Source organism: Scyliorhinus canicula, chromosome 6, assembly GCF_902713615.1.
Source record: "Scyliorhinus canicula chromosome 6, sScyCan1.1, whole genome shotgun sequence".
Classification (NCBI taxonomy): domain Eukaryota; kingdom Metazoa; phylum Chordata; class Chondrichthyes; order Carcharhiniformes; family Scyliorhinidae; genus Scyliorhinus; species Scyliorhinus canicula.
In genome coordinates this window covers 14,685,965-14,700,502 of record NC_052151.1, presented here as the reverse complement: position 1 = coordinate 14,700,502, position 14,538 = coordinate 14,685,965, and the positions used below count along the sequence as shown (strand labels likewise).

The window sequence follows — 14,538 nt, the reverse complement described above, 5'->3', positions numbered from 1 at the left end:
AATAACTTTTGTTTTCACATCCCGTGGGACCATTCGGCCCTGTCCGATTGTATGGCCTTTTCCAAATTCCCTTTTGGCGAGGTTTGCCACCAAACCCGCCTCCTGAAGTCGATCGAATAACTCCATCAGATGTTTCATATGTTCTTTCCATGTCTGGCTGAAAATTACCAGATCATCGATGTATGCCAGCACAATTGGGTAATCCTGAAACGACTTTGTCAGTTAACCGTTGAAATGTGGCTGGGGAGTTTTTCATGCCAAATGGCACAACTTTGAATTGGTATATACCATCTGGAGTCACAAAAGCTGAAATCTCCATTGCCCTTTCAGATAAAGGTACCTGCCAGTAACCTTTATCTCTGGTGTGAGGCCACTCTGTGTGCCCTGATATGGAGGCTTCCCTGTGCTCTGGTGGAGGCCTCTCTGTGCTCTGGTGGAGGCCTCCCTGTGCTCTGTTGGAGGCCTCCCTGTGCTCTGGTGGAGGCCTCTCTGTGCTCTGGTGGAGGCCTCCCTGTGCTCTGGTGGAGGCCTCCCTGTGCTCTGGTGGAGGCCTCTCTGTGCTCTGGTGGAGGCCTCCTTGTGCTCTGGTGGAGGCCTCTCTGTGCTCTGGTGGAGGCCTCCCTGTGCTCTGGTGTAGAGGCCTCTCTGTCTCTGGTGTAGAGGCCTCCCTGTGCTCTGGTGTGGATGCGTCTCTGTGTTCTGGTGTGGAGGCCTCTCTGTCTCTGGTGTGGATGCCTCTCTGTCTCTGGTGTAGAGGCCTCTCTGTCTCTGGTGTGGAGGCCTCTCTGTCTCTGGTGTAGATGCCTCTCTGTGCTCTGGTGGAGGCCTCTCTGTGCCCTGATATGGAGGCCTCCCTGTGCTCTGGTATGGAGGCCTCTCTGTGCTCTGGTGTAGAGGCCTCTCTGTGCTCTGGTGTGGATGCGTCTCTGTGCTCTGGTGTGGAGGCCTCTCTGTCTCTGGTGTAGAGGCCTCTCTGCCTCTGGTGTGGAGGCCTCTCTGTGCTCTGGTGTGGAGGCCACTCTGTGCTCTGGTGTGGAGGCCTCTCTGTGCTCTGGTGTAGAGGCCTCTCTGTGCTCTGGTGTGGAGGCCTCTCTGTGCTCTGGTGTGGAGGCCTCCCTGTGCTCTGGTGTGGAGGCCTCTCTGTGCTCTGGTGTAGAGGCCTCCCTGTGCTCTGGAGTGGAGGCCTCCCTGTGCTCTGGTGTGGAGGCCACTCTGTGCTCTGGTGTGGAGGCCTCTCTGTCTCTGGTGGGGAGGCCTCTCTGTGCTCTGGTGTAAAGGCCTCTCTGTGCTCTGGTGTAGAGGCCTCTCTGTCTCTGGTGTGGAGGCCTCTCTGTGCTCTGGTGTAGAGGCCTCTCTGTGCTCTGGTGTAGAGGCCTCTCTGTCTCTGGTATGGAGGCCTCCCTGTGCTCTGGTGTGGAGGCCTCTCTGTGCTCTGGTGTAGAGGCCTCTCTGTCTCTGGTGTGGAGGCCTCTCTGTCTCTGGTGTGGAGGCCTCTCTGTGCTCTGATGTGAAGGCCTCTCTGTGCTCTGGTGTAGAGGCCTCTCTGTCTCTGGTGTGGAGGCCTCTCTGTGCTCTGGTGTAGAGGCCTCTCTGTCTCTGGTGTGGAGGCCTCTCTGTGCTCTGGTGTAGAGGCCTCTCTGTGCTCTGGTGTGGAGGCCTCCCTGTGCTCTGGTGTAGAGGCCTTTCTGTGCTCTGGTGTGGACGCCTCTCTGTGCTCTGGTGTGGAGGCCTCCCTGTGCTCTGGTGTGGAGGCATCTGTCAATAAGCGGTATACGATGTAAAGTTAAAGCAGATGGGATTGCGGGTAGTGTCTGGTGTGTTGAGCTGGCTGAAAGCAGAACGTAATTTCTTCAAAGTCGGTGATGACGTCGCCATACAGAGACTTGATCAGCTCTACAGGCGGTGACAGGGACCTACCTGAGAACCAGACTTTGAGGACGTTTACATTTACTGTTAGCCTGGAGTCCAGCTTTAGTGTTGACAAGCTGGATGTTAACAGCAGACTGTCCTGGGGAGTCTCGGAATGTGACATGAAAACTTTCCAAAGGCTAAAGGAGCTGATGTTGCCTGGTGTTGACCCAATAGGGAGTCAGTGTCAGGTTAATAATCAGTCTCGATGTCTCTGCACTGAATCCATTGTTCACCTCAGGAGGTAGATGGTGGCTCTCGCACCTCTGTGTTTCAATGGCTCTCTCACTTTGTGAAGAGTCCAGGCTGGGAGCTCTCTTGCTTCATTGATGTAATCTGTCCATACAATGGGTAACAACATTCCACAAGTGTAATACCGTTAATTCACTGTGAGACCATGAGAGCGAGTGAACATTAGGCTTTAATATCCATGAACTCGCCTGCCAGAGTCGGCTGTACAAATGAGTGCCACCCACAGGTGGACGGACTATATATGGCCCCAGTGAGGGCGGAGCCCACCGGGGTTCCAGTACAGTACCTGGAAGTAGTCCGCATCATCACTTCCGGTTCATGGGTCACATTATTATACAGGCAGTACAGACAGCTCATGCATTAGGTGAAGTACATTCACCACATTCACCCCCTGTTAAAAAAATCAAGTCCAGCAGGGATGACGTGGGGTCCATTAGAGATTAAGTCTGTCTGGAGGCCGGATCAATCTTTTAGACCTCCTCAGCTCTGGCGATGCGGCGGGCACGGTCGTTGTAGATGGTGACTCCGAGGCTGTCGTGTCTGGAGCTTGAGCTTCAGTCCGGTGTGTCGGAGGTGGTTGGGGGGTGGGGGTAGGCGAGGGGGTGGCGTGAGGCGGCAGTGCTGGCGCGGGCCAAGACAGGAGACCGAGGAGGGCGCATGGGGCGCGGGGGTTGCTGTAGGCATTTGGGAGGGGGGCGCGTTGGCAGGGGAACCAGCTGCCACTAGATCTCATAGGGAGACCGTATCGTGCCGTCCGTCCTGGTGCGTGATGTAGGCGTACTGGGGGTTGGCGAGCAGAAGCTAGACCCTCTCGACCAGGAGGCGGTCTTATGGCTCCTCATGTGCCTCCGGAGAAGGACAGGTCCCGGAGTTGTCAGCCAAGACAACTCCCTAGTACCAGCCTCCCCGGACAGGCGCTGGAATGTGGCGACTAGGGGCTTTTCACAGTAACTTCATTGAAGCCTACTCGTGACAATAAGCAATTTTCATTTTTCATTTTCAAGAAGCGAGACCCCGGAGATGGACTACCTAGGGAAGAGAAACAAACAGTCGTGAGGGGTCTCATTCATGGCTGTGCAGAGGAGTGATCTAATGGAATGGAGGGCGTCGGGGAGGACCTCCTGCCAGCAGGGGATCGGGAGACTTCTTGACCGGAGGGCCAGAAGGATGGCCTTCCACACCGTCGTGTTCTCCCTCTCCACCTGCCCGTTTCCCTGCGGGTTATAGCTCATAGTCCTGCTCAAGGTGATGCCTTTACTGAGCAGGTACTGACGTTGCTCATCGCTCATGAACGATGTGCCCCGGTCGCTGTGGATGGAGGCAGGGAAACCGAACAGTGTGAGGATGCTGTGCAGTGTCTTTATTACAGTGGCCGAGGTCATGTCGGGGCAGGGTACGGCGAAGGGGGAGTACTCATCGACGACGGTTAGAAAGTATATATTACGGTTGGTGGAGGGGAGGGGCCCATTGAAGTCCATGCTCAGGCGTTCAAAGGGGGCCAGGCGGGCCTTGTCTGGCCGGTAGAAGTGCGGTTTGCACTCTGTGCAGACTTGGCAGTCCCTGGTCATGGCCCTGACCTCCTCGGTGGAGAAAGGCAGATTGCGGGCCTTAATAAAGTGGATGAGCCGAGTGACCCGCGGGTGACAGAGGTCATTGTGGATAACCCTAAGTTGGTCAACTTGCGCGCTGGCGCATGTGCGTCTGGGGTCTCGTTGAGATGCCCAGGACGATACTTGATATCGTAATTATTTTGCCCCGTTGTGAGTTGTCAAACACGAAGGCGACCGACCGCTGGTCGGTGACGAGGGTGAACCTCCTCCCGGCTAGGTAGTGCCTCCAGTGCCGCAAGGCTTCCACTATGGCTTGTGCTTCCTTCTCAACCAAGGGGTGTCGAATTTCAGAAGCGTGGAGGGTCCCAGAGAAGAATGCTGCCAGCCTGCCCGCCTGGTGGAGTGTGGCCATCAGGGCGACATCTGACGCATCGCTCTCTCCCTGAAAGGGAATGGACACATCCACCGGGTGCATTGCGGCCTTGGTGATGTCGGCCTTGATGCGGCTGAAGGCCGAGCGGGCCTCAGCGTCAGGGGAAAACTGGTGGTTTGAATAAGTGGGCGGGCTTTGTCCGCATAGTTGGGGACCCACTGGGCGCAGTAGGGGAACAGCCCCAGGCAGCGTTTTAGCGCCTTGAGGCTGTGGGGAGGGAGGAGTTCTGTGAGGGGGCGCATACAGTCGGGGTCGGTCCCTAGGACTCCGTTCTCCACGACGTAACCGAGTATGGCCAGTCGGGTAGTACGGAAGACGCACTTTTCTTTGTTGTATGTGGGATTGAGGAATTGGGAGGCCTGGAGGAACCTCTGAAGGTTGGCGTCATGGTCCTGCTGATCATGGCCACAGGTGGTCACATTGTCCAAGTACGGGTATGTAGCCCACAAACCGTACTGGTCCACCATTCGGTCTATCGTTCTCTGAAAAACGGAGTCCCCGTTAGTGACGCCAAAGGGGACCCTGAGGAAATGAAAATGAAAATCGCTTATTGTCACAAGTAGGCTTCAATGAAGTTACTGTGAAAAGTCCCTAGTCGCCACATTCCGGCGCCTGTCCGGGGAGGCTGGTACGGGAAGTGGAAGAGTCGGCCGGCTGCTTCAAAGGCAGTGCAGTAGTGCTCTTCCGGGCGGCTCTTCCGATCGACCATTGAGAACATGCGGTCTTGTGCGATCTGGTTGACCATTTCTGCGATGCGGGGGAGGGGGTACGCATCCAGTTGTGCGAACTGGTCTGGCTATAATCTACAACCGTCCGGTTCTTTTCCCCGGTCCGGAAAACCACCACTTGCACTCTCCAGGGGCTGTTGCTGGCCTCGATAATCACTTCACTCAACAGTCGCTTGGCCTCTGACTTGATAATAGCCATATCTTGGGAACTGTACTGCCTGCTCCTGGTGGCGATGGGCTTACAGAGGTTTGCAAAGAGCGAAGGGGGGGTGAGACCTTGAGGGTCGTGAGGCTGCACACTGTGAGGGAGGGGGGGTAAGGGTCCTCAGAATTGTAGGGTCAGGCTTCGGTGACTGCATTGGAAGTCTGATCCAAGCAATGGGGGGGGGGGGCGCAGAGGTGAGGGAGGGCGTACAACTTAAAACGAGCGTACTCAGCGCCCTGCATTGCGAGGTTAGCGATACAGTACCACCGGATCCGAACCGACTGGGATCCGGAGGCAAGGGAGATAGTTTGGGATGTGGGGTATATGGGAAGGGAGCAGCGCCTTAACGTGTTGGGGTGGACAAAGCTCTCCGTGCTCCCGGAGTCGAATAGGCAGGGGGTCTCGTGCCCGTTGATCCAGATGACCATCATTGAGTTTTTCAATTGCTTCGGCTGCGACTGGTCGAAGGTAACAGCACCCAGCTGCGGGTAGCCAGCATGGTTGGCAGTGTCAGGGTCACAAAATGGCGGCCCCCATGAGTCATACGTGTCGGTTGGTGTTGGAGTCGGCGGGCAAGGTGGCGGCCCCCACGAGTCGCACGAGGCTGATGACGCATCTGAAGGGGGCGTTCCGGCCAGGCACGCAGCTACATTGCGGGGTCTGTGGGCCTGCGGGTCCATGGGTCGGGCCTGGTGAGTGTTCGATTTCTGACCTTTAGGTCGGCCCAGACGGACTCTGGCGAAGTGTCCCTTTTTCCCACAGTCGCTGCACGTCGCTGTGCGGGCTGGGCAACGCTGCCGGGGGTGTTGACCCTGACCGCAGAAGTAGCACTGCGGTTCCCCAGGCTGGATGGCAGCCGTGCGGCACAGGCCTGTAATGTAGTCGGGTCCGACGGGGGTTGCGACGATGGCATCCACGAGGGGTTCGCCGGGTGCACGGGGAATGCACTGAGGCTCTGGTAGGCCACCTCTAACGAGGTAGCTATCTTTACCATGTCCCGCAGGTCAGTGGTCCCGTTTTCCAGCAAGCGCTGCCTGATATAGTTCGATCGGACCCCAGCCACATGGGTATCCCGGATCTGTAGATTCATGTGTTCCTCCGCAGTCATGTCCTGGTAGCTGCAGTTCCTCGCGAGTAGGGTCAGTTTTTCCAGATACTCATCCAGCGATTCCCCAGCGCGTTGACGGCGAGTTGTGAGTAGATGTCGGGCGTACACCTCGTTTACAGGCTTTACGAAATGCACCTTGAGGGTTGCGACCGCCGCCTCGTACGTGGCAGCTTTCTCCATCATCACAGAAATTCGCTTGCTCACCCGAGCGTGGAGGAGTCGCAGCTTGAGGGTTTCAGTGGGAGGCGTTGTGAAGGAGTCGAGGTAGGCCTCGAAGCAGCGGAGCCAATGTTCAAAGTTCTCCTTGGCTTCTGACTCGCACGCGTCGAGTTCCAGCTCATCTGGCTTTAGAGCGGCTTCCATGATGCTGTCGATGGATATTAAATTGTGATACCGTTAATTCACTGTGAGACCGTGAGAACGAGTGAACATTAGGCTTTAATATCCATGAACTCGCCTGCCAGAGTCGGCTGTACAAATGAGTGCCACCCACAGGTGGCCGGACTATATATGGCCCTGGCAACAATGTCCTTGTCTGCTGGATCTCCAGTTCTGAAGGATGACATTTAACCATATTTAACCACACCTTGATCAAATGCTGATTGCAGCCATTCTCATGCTAATCCTTTGCCTCAAGGAACTGTCAGAGATAATCCCATAAATTTTGCATATTATGTACCCTTCATGTTGCCTAACTCCTGTCTTGGCCAAAATTGCTCCTTGGAGTATTTAGCAACATCCTGTTTTTGTTCAAGTGAGTACATGTCAGCCATTTGGCAAATTAAACTTGCCGTGACTATGGCAGCTTTTTATTTAATCCCTTAATACCCTGGCATCTCTCACATTGATCTTCCTTGTCAATGCCAGCAGTTGTGACCTGCAGAAACAGAGCACTTCCACCCTCACAATCCTTCATACATTTCACAGGGAGTGGATGATGTGATCAGGATTGGTTAATTGATGGAGGAAAGGAATAAAAGGATCTGCTGATGTGGGTTGGAGGAACGTGCTGCAAGAATGCTGAAGCATAAAACACAAATGTCGACCAGTTGGGCTGAATGGTCAACCTTAAACCCTGTATGTAACTTTATGTAACATTATGTAACAAAGATGCCTTTCACACCTTTTGTCCTCTCTGGGGACTGCCATTAGCACTCTTTCCCCCTTGGTTTCTGTGGTCATTAGCACCCGGTTTCCCTGGGTTTCTGTGGCTATGACATCTTTCATTCTCACTCCACAGTATAAATACTTCCCACTTTCTCTGTCTGTTAGCTTTGACAAAGAGCCATCGGACTCAAAACGTTAGCTCTTTTCTCTCCGTACAGACGCTGCCAGACCTGCCGAGATTTTCCAGCATTTTCTCTTTCGTTTATGTAACAATTAATATTTGAATATTTTGCTATATAGAAATATACAGGCCCAGGTTTAAAATTGCGATTGGTTGGAGACCCTGGGGGCAGAGGGTAGATCCTGAAGTAAATTCCAAATGTATGTCAGTGAGTTTGTTTATCCCCGCTGCCTCATGGCGAGCCATAATCTGGAGCCTCGTGATATGATTGCTGTGTTTGATTGGTCATGGCCATGTGCGGACGAAGAGGACAAGTAAGGGGCGAAATTCTCCGACCCCCCCAGCAGGGTCGGAGAATTGCCTGGAGCCGCCGAAAATCCGGCCCCCGCCGTGGCAGAGATTCTCCGTCACCCGGGAAGTGGCGGTGGCGGGAATCTCGCCACTCCGACCGGCGAGGCCCCTGCGGTGATTCTCCGGCCCGGATGGGCCGAAGTCCCACCGCTGGGAGGCCTCTCCCGCCGCCGAGGTTTGAACCACCTCTGGAACGGCGGGTTCAGCAGCGCGAGCGGGCCCCTGGGTCCTGGGGAGGGCGGGGGGGGGCGATCAAACCCCGGGGGGTGCCCCCGCGGTGGCCAGGCCCGCGATCAGGCCCCCCGCTCAGACTCCGGGCCAGTGCCCTGGGTGCACTCTTTCTCTTCTGCGGCCCCCACGGCCTCCGCCATGGCGGAAGCGGAAGAGAAACCCACATCGCGCATGCGCCAGTGGTGACGTCAGCGGCAGTGCATGCACCGACCTGCGAAAGCCTTTCGGCCAGCCCCGCTGCCGGGGGCGCCGGTTTTTTGCGCCAGTCTTCTGGTGCTAACCGCTCCGGCGCGGGGCTAGCCCCCAAAGGTGGGGAGAATTCCCCACCTTTGGGGAGGCCCGACCCCTGAGTGGTTGGCGCCACTCCCCTCCGCCGGCACCCTCCGTCACGCCGGGTAGGGGAGAATGCCGCCCAAGGTCTGGAAGCGAGAGCGGAAGGCATGGAGTACACATTGAAAGCTCTGTGAATAAATTCCTGTTGCATACACATAAACTGGTATCATCTCTTCATGTCTCCAAGACATAAAACCTATCTACAAATACCCATACACATCAAATATTCATATACATGTCTGCATATGTATATACGCAAGCCTATGACCATAAAACATCAAACACTTCAGTTAAGTGAGACCGTGCACTTCAACATCATCATGCCTACTGTGGAATTGACACATAGAAAAAAGGAGCAGGAGGAGGCCATTTGGCCCTTCAAGCCCCCTCCGCCATTTATTATGATCATGTCTGATGGTCCAACTCAATAGCCTCATCTGGCTTTCCTCCCACATCCTTTGATTTAGATTCATTGTCACTTGTACCTAGGTACAGTGAAAAGTATTGTTCTACGTACAGTCCAGACAGATTGTTCCATACATGGAAAAACGTTATATAGTGCTCCAATTGTAGAGGAGATGTGTGAAGAAATCAGTTCAGCTGATAAGAGGATCATTCAGGAGTCTGTGGGGAAGACGCTGTTTGTGAGTCTGTTTGTGAGTCTGTTCTCAGACTTCTGTATCTCCCACCCGATGGGAGAAGTGGGAAGAGTGAATAAGCCGGGTGGGAGGGGTCTTTGATTATGCTGCCCGCTTTCCCTAGGCAGTCAATGGATGGGAGGTGGGTTCAATTGATTCCCTTCACCCTAAGTCAAGGTCTTTCAAACTCAGAGTCGCGACCTGCGAGTGGGTGTTGGGAGGGTGGCGGAGCGAGCGGGCCGTGATTCTCCCAAGGGTCGGGAGAAGCGCTCAATGCCAGGACCGGTTTTAGGTGGAGAATGTCGCCCGCAGCTTCCAGCAGCCGCTGCATTGTGCCGTGCTCCGTCTGATTGGCTCCAGATTATCCAATGGTCACATCCAGCTGACCAATAGGAGGAGACATTTGGTGCCTTGTTGTTCCGCTGACCAATCGGAGGAGGCGGGAGTGTGATTTCCAGCAGTGGGCCTGTGAAGGACATGGAGAGAGGCCGAGTGAGGTTTGTGTGAGGGAGGCCGAGTGAGGTTTGTGTGAGGGAGGCCGAGTGAGGTTTGTGTGAGGGGTGAGGGGCCGAGTGAGGTTTGTGTGAGTGGTAAGGGGCCGAGTGAGGTTTGTGTGAGGGGTGAGGGAGGCCGAGTGAGGTTTGTGTGAGGGAGGCCGAGTGAGGTTTGTGTGAGGGAGGCCGAGTGAGGTTTGTGTGAGGGGTGAGGGGCCGAGTGAGGTTTGTGTGAGTGGTAAGGGGCCGAGTGAGGTTTGTGTGAGGGGTGAGGGAGGCCGAGTGAGGTTTGTGTGAGGGAGGCCGAGTGAGGTTTGTGTGAGGGAGGCCGAGTGAGGTTTGTGTGAGGGAGGCCGAGTGAGGTTTGTGTGAGGGAGGCCGAGGGAGGTTTGTGTGAGGGGTGAGGGAGGCCGAGTGAGGTTTGTGTGAGGGAGGCCGAGGGAGGTTTGTGTGAGGGGTGAGGGAGGCCGAGTGAGGTTTGTGTGAGGGAGGCCGAGGGAGGTTTGTGTGAGGGAGGCCGAGGGAGGTTTGTGTGAGGGGTGAGGGAGGCCGAGTGAGGTTTGTGTGAGGGAGGCCGAGGGAGGTTTGTGTGAGGGGTGAGGGAGGCCGAGTGAGGTTTGTGTGAGGGAGGCCGAGGGAGGTTTGTGTGAGGGAGGCCGAGTGAGGTTTGTGTGAGGGAGGCCGAGTGAGGTTTGTGTGAGGGAGGCCGAGTGAGGTTTGTGTGAGGGAGGCCGAGTGAGGTTTGTGTGAGGGAGGCCGAGTGAGGTTTGTGTGAGGGAGGCCGAGTGAGGTTTGTGTGAGGGAGGCCGAGTGAGGTTTGTGTGAGTGGTGAGGGGCCGAGTGAGGTTTGTGTGAGGGAGGCCGAGTGAGGTTTGTGTGAGGGAGGCCGAGTGAGTGGTGAGGGGCCGAGTGAGGTTTGTGTGAGGGAGGCCGAGGGAGGTTTGTGTGAGGGAGGCCGAGGGAGGTTTGTGTGAGGGAGGCCGAGTGAGGTTTGTGTGAGGGTTGAGGGAGGCCGAGTGAGGTTTGTGTGAGGGAGGCCGAGTGAGGTTTGTGTGAGTGGTGAGGGGCCGAGTGAGGTTTGTGTGAGGGGTGAGGGGCCGAGTGAGGTTTGTGTGAGTGGTAAGGGGCCGAGTGAGGTTTGTGTGAGGGGTGAGGGAGGCCGAGTGAGGTTTGTGTGAGGGAGGCCGAGTGAGGTTTGTGTGAGGGAGGCCGAGTGAGGTTTGTGTGAGGGAGGCCGAGTGAGGTTTGTGTGAGGGGTGAGGGGCCGAGTGAGGTTTGTGTGAGGGAGGCCGAGGGAGGTTTGTGTGAGGGGTGAGGGAGGCCGAGTGAGGTTTGTGTGAGGGAGGCCGAGGGAGGTTTGTGTGAGGGGTGAGGGAGGCCGAGTGAGGTTTGTGTGAGGGAGGCCGAGGGAGGTTTGTGTGAGGGAGGCCGAGGGAGGTTTGTGTGAGGGGTGAGGGAGGCCGAGTGAGGTTTGTGTGAGGGAGGCCGAGGGAGGTTTGTGTGAGGGGCGAGGGAGGCCGAGTGAGGTTTGTGTGAGGGAGGCCGAGGGAGGTTTGTGTGAGGGAGGCCGAGTGAGGTTTGTGTGAGGGAGGCCGAGTGAGGTTTGTGTGAGGGAGGCCGAGTGAGGTTTGTGTGAGGGAGGCCGAGTGAGGTTTGTGTGAGGGAGGCCGAGTGAGGTTTGTGTGAGGGAGGCCGAGTGAGGTTTGTGTGAGGGAGGCCGAGTGAGGTTTGTGTGAGTGGTGAGGGGCCGAGTGAGGTTTGTGTGAGGGAGGCCGAGTGAGGTTTGTGTGAGGGAGGCCGAGTGAGTGGTGAGGGGCCGAGTGAGGTTTGTGTGAGGGAGGCCGAGGGAGGTTTGTGTGAGGGAGGCCGAGGGAGGTTTGTGTGAGGGAGGCCGAGTGAGTGGTGAGGGGCCGAGTGAGGTTTGTGTGAGGGAGGCCGAGTGAGGTTTGTGTGAGGGAGGCCGAGTGAGGTTTGTGTGAGTGGTGAGGTGCCGAGTGAGGTTTGTGTGAGGGAGGCCGAGTGAGGTTTGTGTGAGTGGTGAGGGGCCGAGTGAGGTTTGTGTGAGGGAGGCCGAGTGAGGTTTGTGTGAGGGAGGCCGAGTGAGTGGTGAGGGGCCGAGTGAGGTTTGTGTGAGGGAGGCCGAGTGAGGTTTGTGTGAGGGAGGCCGAGTGAGGTTTGTGTGAGGGAGGCCGAGTGAGGTTTGTGTGAGGGGTGAGGGAGGCCGAGTGAGGTTTGTGTGAGGGGTGAGGGAGGCCGAGTGAGGTTTGTGTGAGGGAGGCCGAGTGAGGTTTGTGTGAGGGAGGCCGAGTGAGGTTTGTGTGAGGGAGGCCGAGTGAGGTTTGTGTGAGGGTTGAGGGGCCGAGTGAGGTTTGTGTGAGGGAGGCCGAGTGAGGTTTGTGTGAGGGGTGAGGGAGGCCGAGTGAGGTTTGTGTGAGGGGTGAGGGAGGCCGAGTGAGGTTTGTGTGAGTGGTGAGGGGCCGAGTGAGGTTTGTGTGAGGGAGGCCGAGTGAGGTTTGTGTGAGGGAGGCCGAGTGAGGTTTGTGTGAGGGGCCGAGTGAGGTTTGTGTGAGGGGCCGAGTGAGGTTTGTGTGAGGGAGGCCGAGTGAGGTTTGTGTGAGGGTTGAGGGGCCGAGTGAGGTTTGTGTGAGGGAAGCCGAGTGAGGTTTGTGTGAGTGGTGAGGGGCCGAGTGAGGTTTGTGTGAGGGAGGCCGAGTGAGGTTTGTGTGAGGGAGGCCGAGTGAGGTTTGTGTGAGTGGTGAGGGGCCGAGTGAGGTTTGTGTGAGGGAGGCCGAGTGAGGTTTGTGTGAGGGAGGCCGAGTGAGGTTTGTGTGAGGGTTGAGGGGCCGAGTGAGGTTTGTGTGAGGGATGCCGAGTGAGGTTTGTGTGAGTGGTGAGGGGCCGAGTGAGGTTTGTGTGAGGGAGGCCGAGTGAGGTTTGTGTGAGTGGTGAGGGGCCGAGTGAGGTTTGTGTGAGGGAGGCCGAGTAAGGTTTGTGTGAGGGAGGCCGAGTGAGGTTTGTGTGAGGGAGGCCGAGTGAGGTTTGTGTGAGGGAGGCCGAGTGAGGTTTGTGTGAGGGTTGAGGGAGGTTTGTGTGAGTGGTGAGGGAGGCCGAGTGAGGTTTGTGTGAGTGGTGAGGGGCCGAGTGAGGTTTGTGTGAGGGTTGAGGGAGGTTTGTGTGAGGGGTGAGAGAGGCCGAGTGAGGTTTGTGTGAGGGGTGAGGGAGGCCGAGTGAGGTTTGTGTGAGGGTTGAGGGGCCGAGTGAGGTTTGTGTGAGGGTTGAGGGAGGTTTGTGTGAGGGGTGAGGGAGGCCGAGTGAGGTTTGTGTGAGGGGTGAGGGAGGCCGAGTGAGGTTTGTGTGAGGAGTGAGGGAGGCCGAGTGAGGTTTGTGTGAGGGGTGAGGGGCCGAGTGAGGTTTGTGTGAGGGGTGAGGGGCCGAGTGAGGTTTGTGTGAGGGAGGCCGAGTGAGGTTTGTGTGAGGGTTGAGGGAGGTTTGTGTGAGGGGTGAGGGAGGCCGAGTGAGGTTTGTGTGAGGGGTGAGGGGCCGAGTGAGGTTTGTGTGAGGGTGAGGGGCCGAGTGAGGTTTGTGTGAGGGAGGCCGAGTGAGGTTTGTGTGAGGGTTGAGGGGCCGAGTGAGGTTTGTGTGAGGGAGGCCGAGTGAGGTTTGTGTGAGTGGTGAGGGGCCGAGTGAGGTTTGTGTGAGGGAGGCCGAGTGAGGTTTGTGTGAGGGAGGCCGAGTGAGGTTTGTGTGAGTGGTGAGGGGCCGAGTGAGGTTTGTGTGAGGGAGGCCGAGTGAGGTTTGTGTGAGGGAGGCCGAGTGAGGTTTGTGTGAGGGTTGAGGGGCCGAGTGAGGTTTGTGTGAGGGAGGCCGAGTGAGGTTTGTGTGAGTGGTGAGGGGCCGAGTGAGGTTTGTGTGAGGGAGGCCGAGTGAGGTTTGTGTGAGTGGTGAGGGGCCGAGTGAGGTTTGTGTGAGGGAGGCCGAGTAAGGTTTGTGTGAGGGAGGGCCGAGTGAGGTTTGTGTGAGGGAGGCCGAGTGAGGTTTGTGTGAGGGAGGCCGAGTGAGGTTTGTGTGAGGGTTGAGGGAGGTTTGTGTGAGTGGTGAGGGAGGCCGAGTGAGGTTTGTGTGAGGGTTGAGGGGCCGAGTGAGGTTTGTGTGAGGGTTGAGGGAGGTTTGTGTGAGGGGTGAGGGAGGCCGAGTGAGGTTTGTGTGAGGGGTGAGGGAGGCCGAGTGAGGTTTGTGTGAGGGGTGAGGGAGGCCGAGTGAGGTTTGTGTGAGGGGTGAGGGGCCGAGTGAGGTTTGTGTGAGGGGTGAGGGGCCGAGTGAGGTTTGTGTGAGGGAGGCCGAGTGAGGTTTGTGTGAGGGTTGAGGGAGGTTTGTGTGAGGGGTGAGGGAGGCCGAGTGAGGTTTGTGTGAGGGGTGAGGGAGGCCGAGTGAGGTTTGTGTGAGGGTTGAGGGAGGTTTGTGTGAGGGGTGAGCGAGGCCGAGTGAGGTTTGTGTGAGGGGTGAGGGAGGCCGAGTGAGGTTTGTGTGAGGGTTGAGGGGCCGAGTGAGGTTTTGTGTGAGGGTTGAGGGAGGTTGTGTGAGGGGTGAGGGAGGCCGAGTGAGGTTTGTGTGAGGGTGAGGGAGGCCGAGTGAGGTTTGTGTGAGGGGTGAGGGAGGCCGAGTGAGGTTTGTGTGAGGGTGAGGGGCCGAGTGAGGTTTGTGTGAGGGGTGAGGGGCCGAGTGAGGTTTGTGTGAGGGGATGCCGAGTGAGGTTTGTGTGAGGGTTGAGGGAGGTTTGTTGTGAGGGGTGAGGGAGGCCGAGTGAGGTTTGTGTGAGGGTGAGGGAGGGTGAGGTTGTGTGAGGGTTGAGGGAGGTTTGTGTGAGGGGTGAGGGAGGCCGAGTGAGGTTTGTGTGAGGGGTGAGGGAGGCCGAGTGAGGTTTGTGTGAGGGTTGAGGGAGGTTTGTGTGAGGGGTGAGGGAGGCCGAGTGAGGTTGTGTGAGGGTTGAGGGGCCGAGTGAGGTTTGTGTGAGGGTTGAGG

General features: G+C 57.0%; 1 protein-coding gene across 1 annotated transcript in view; it reads left to right on the top strand.

The window, feature by feature from the left end:
• Window positions 1–1,862: 1,862 nt before the first annotated feature.
• Window positions 1,863–14,538, top strand: part of LOC119966932 (calpain-11-like) — a 134,757-nt gene continuing 122,081 nt past the window's right edge. Inside the window, exon 1 of the mRNA XM_038798890.1 lies at window positions 1,863–2,099. Within this exon, the coding sequence (XP_038654818.1) occupies window positions 1,863–2,099 (237 nt within the window). The remainder of the gene's footprint in view (window positions 2,100–14,538) is intronic.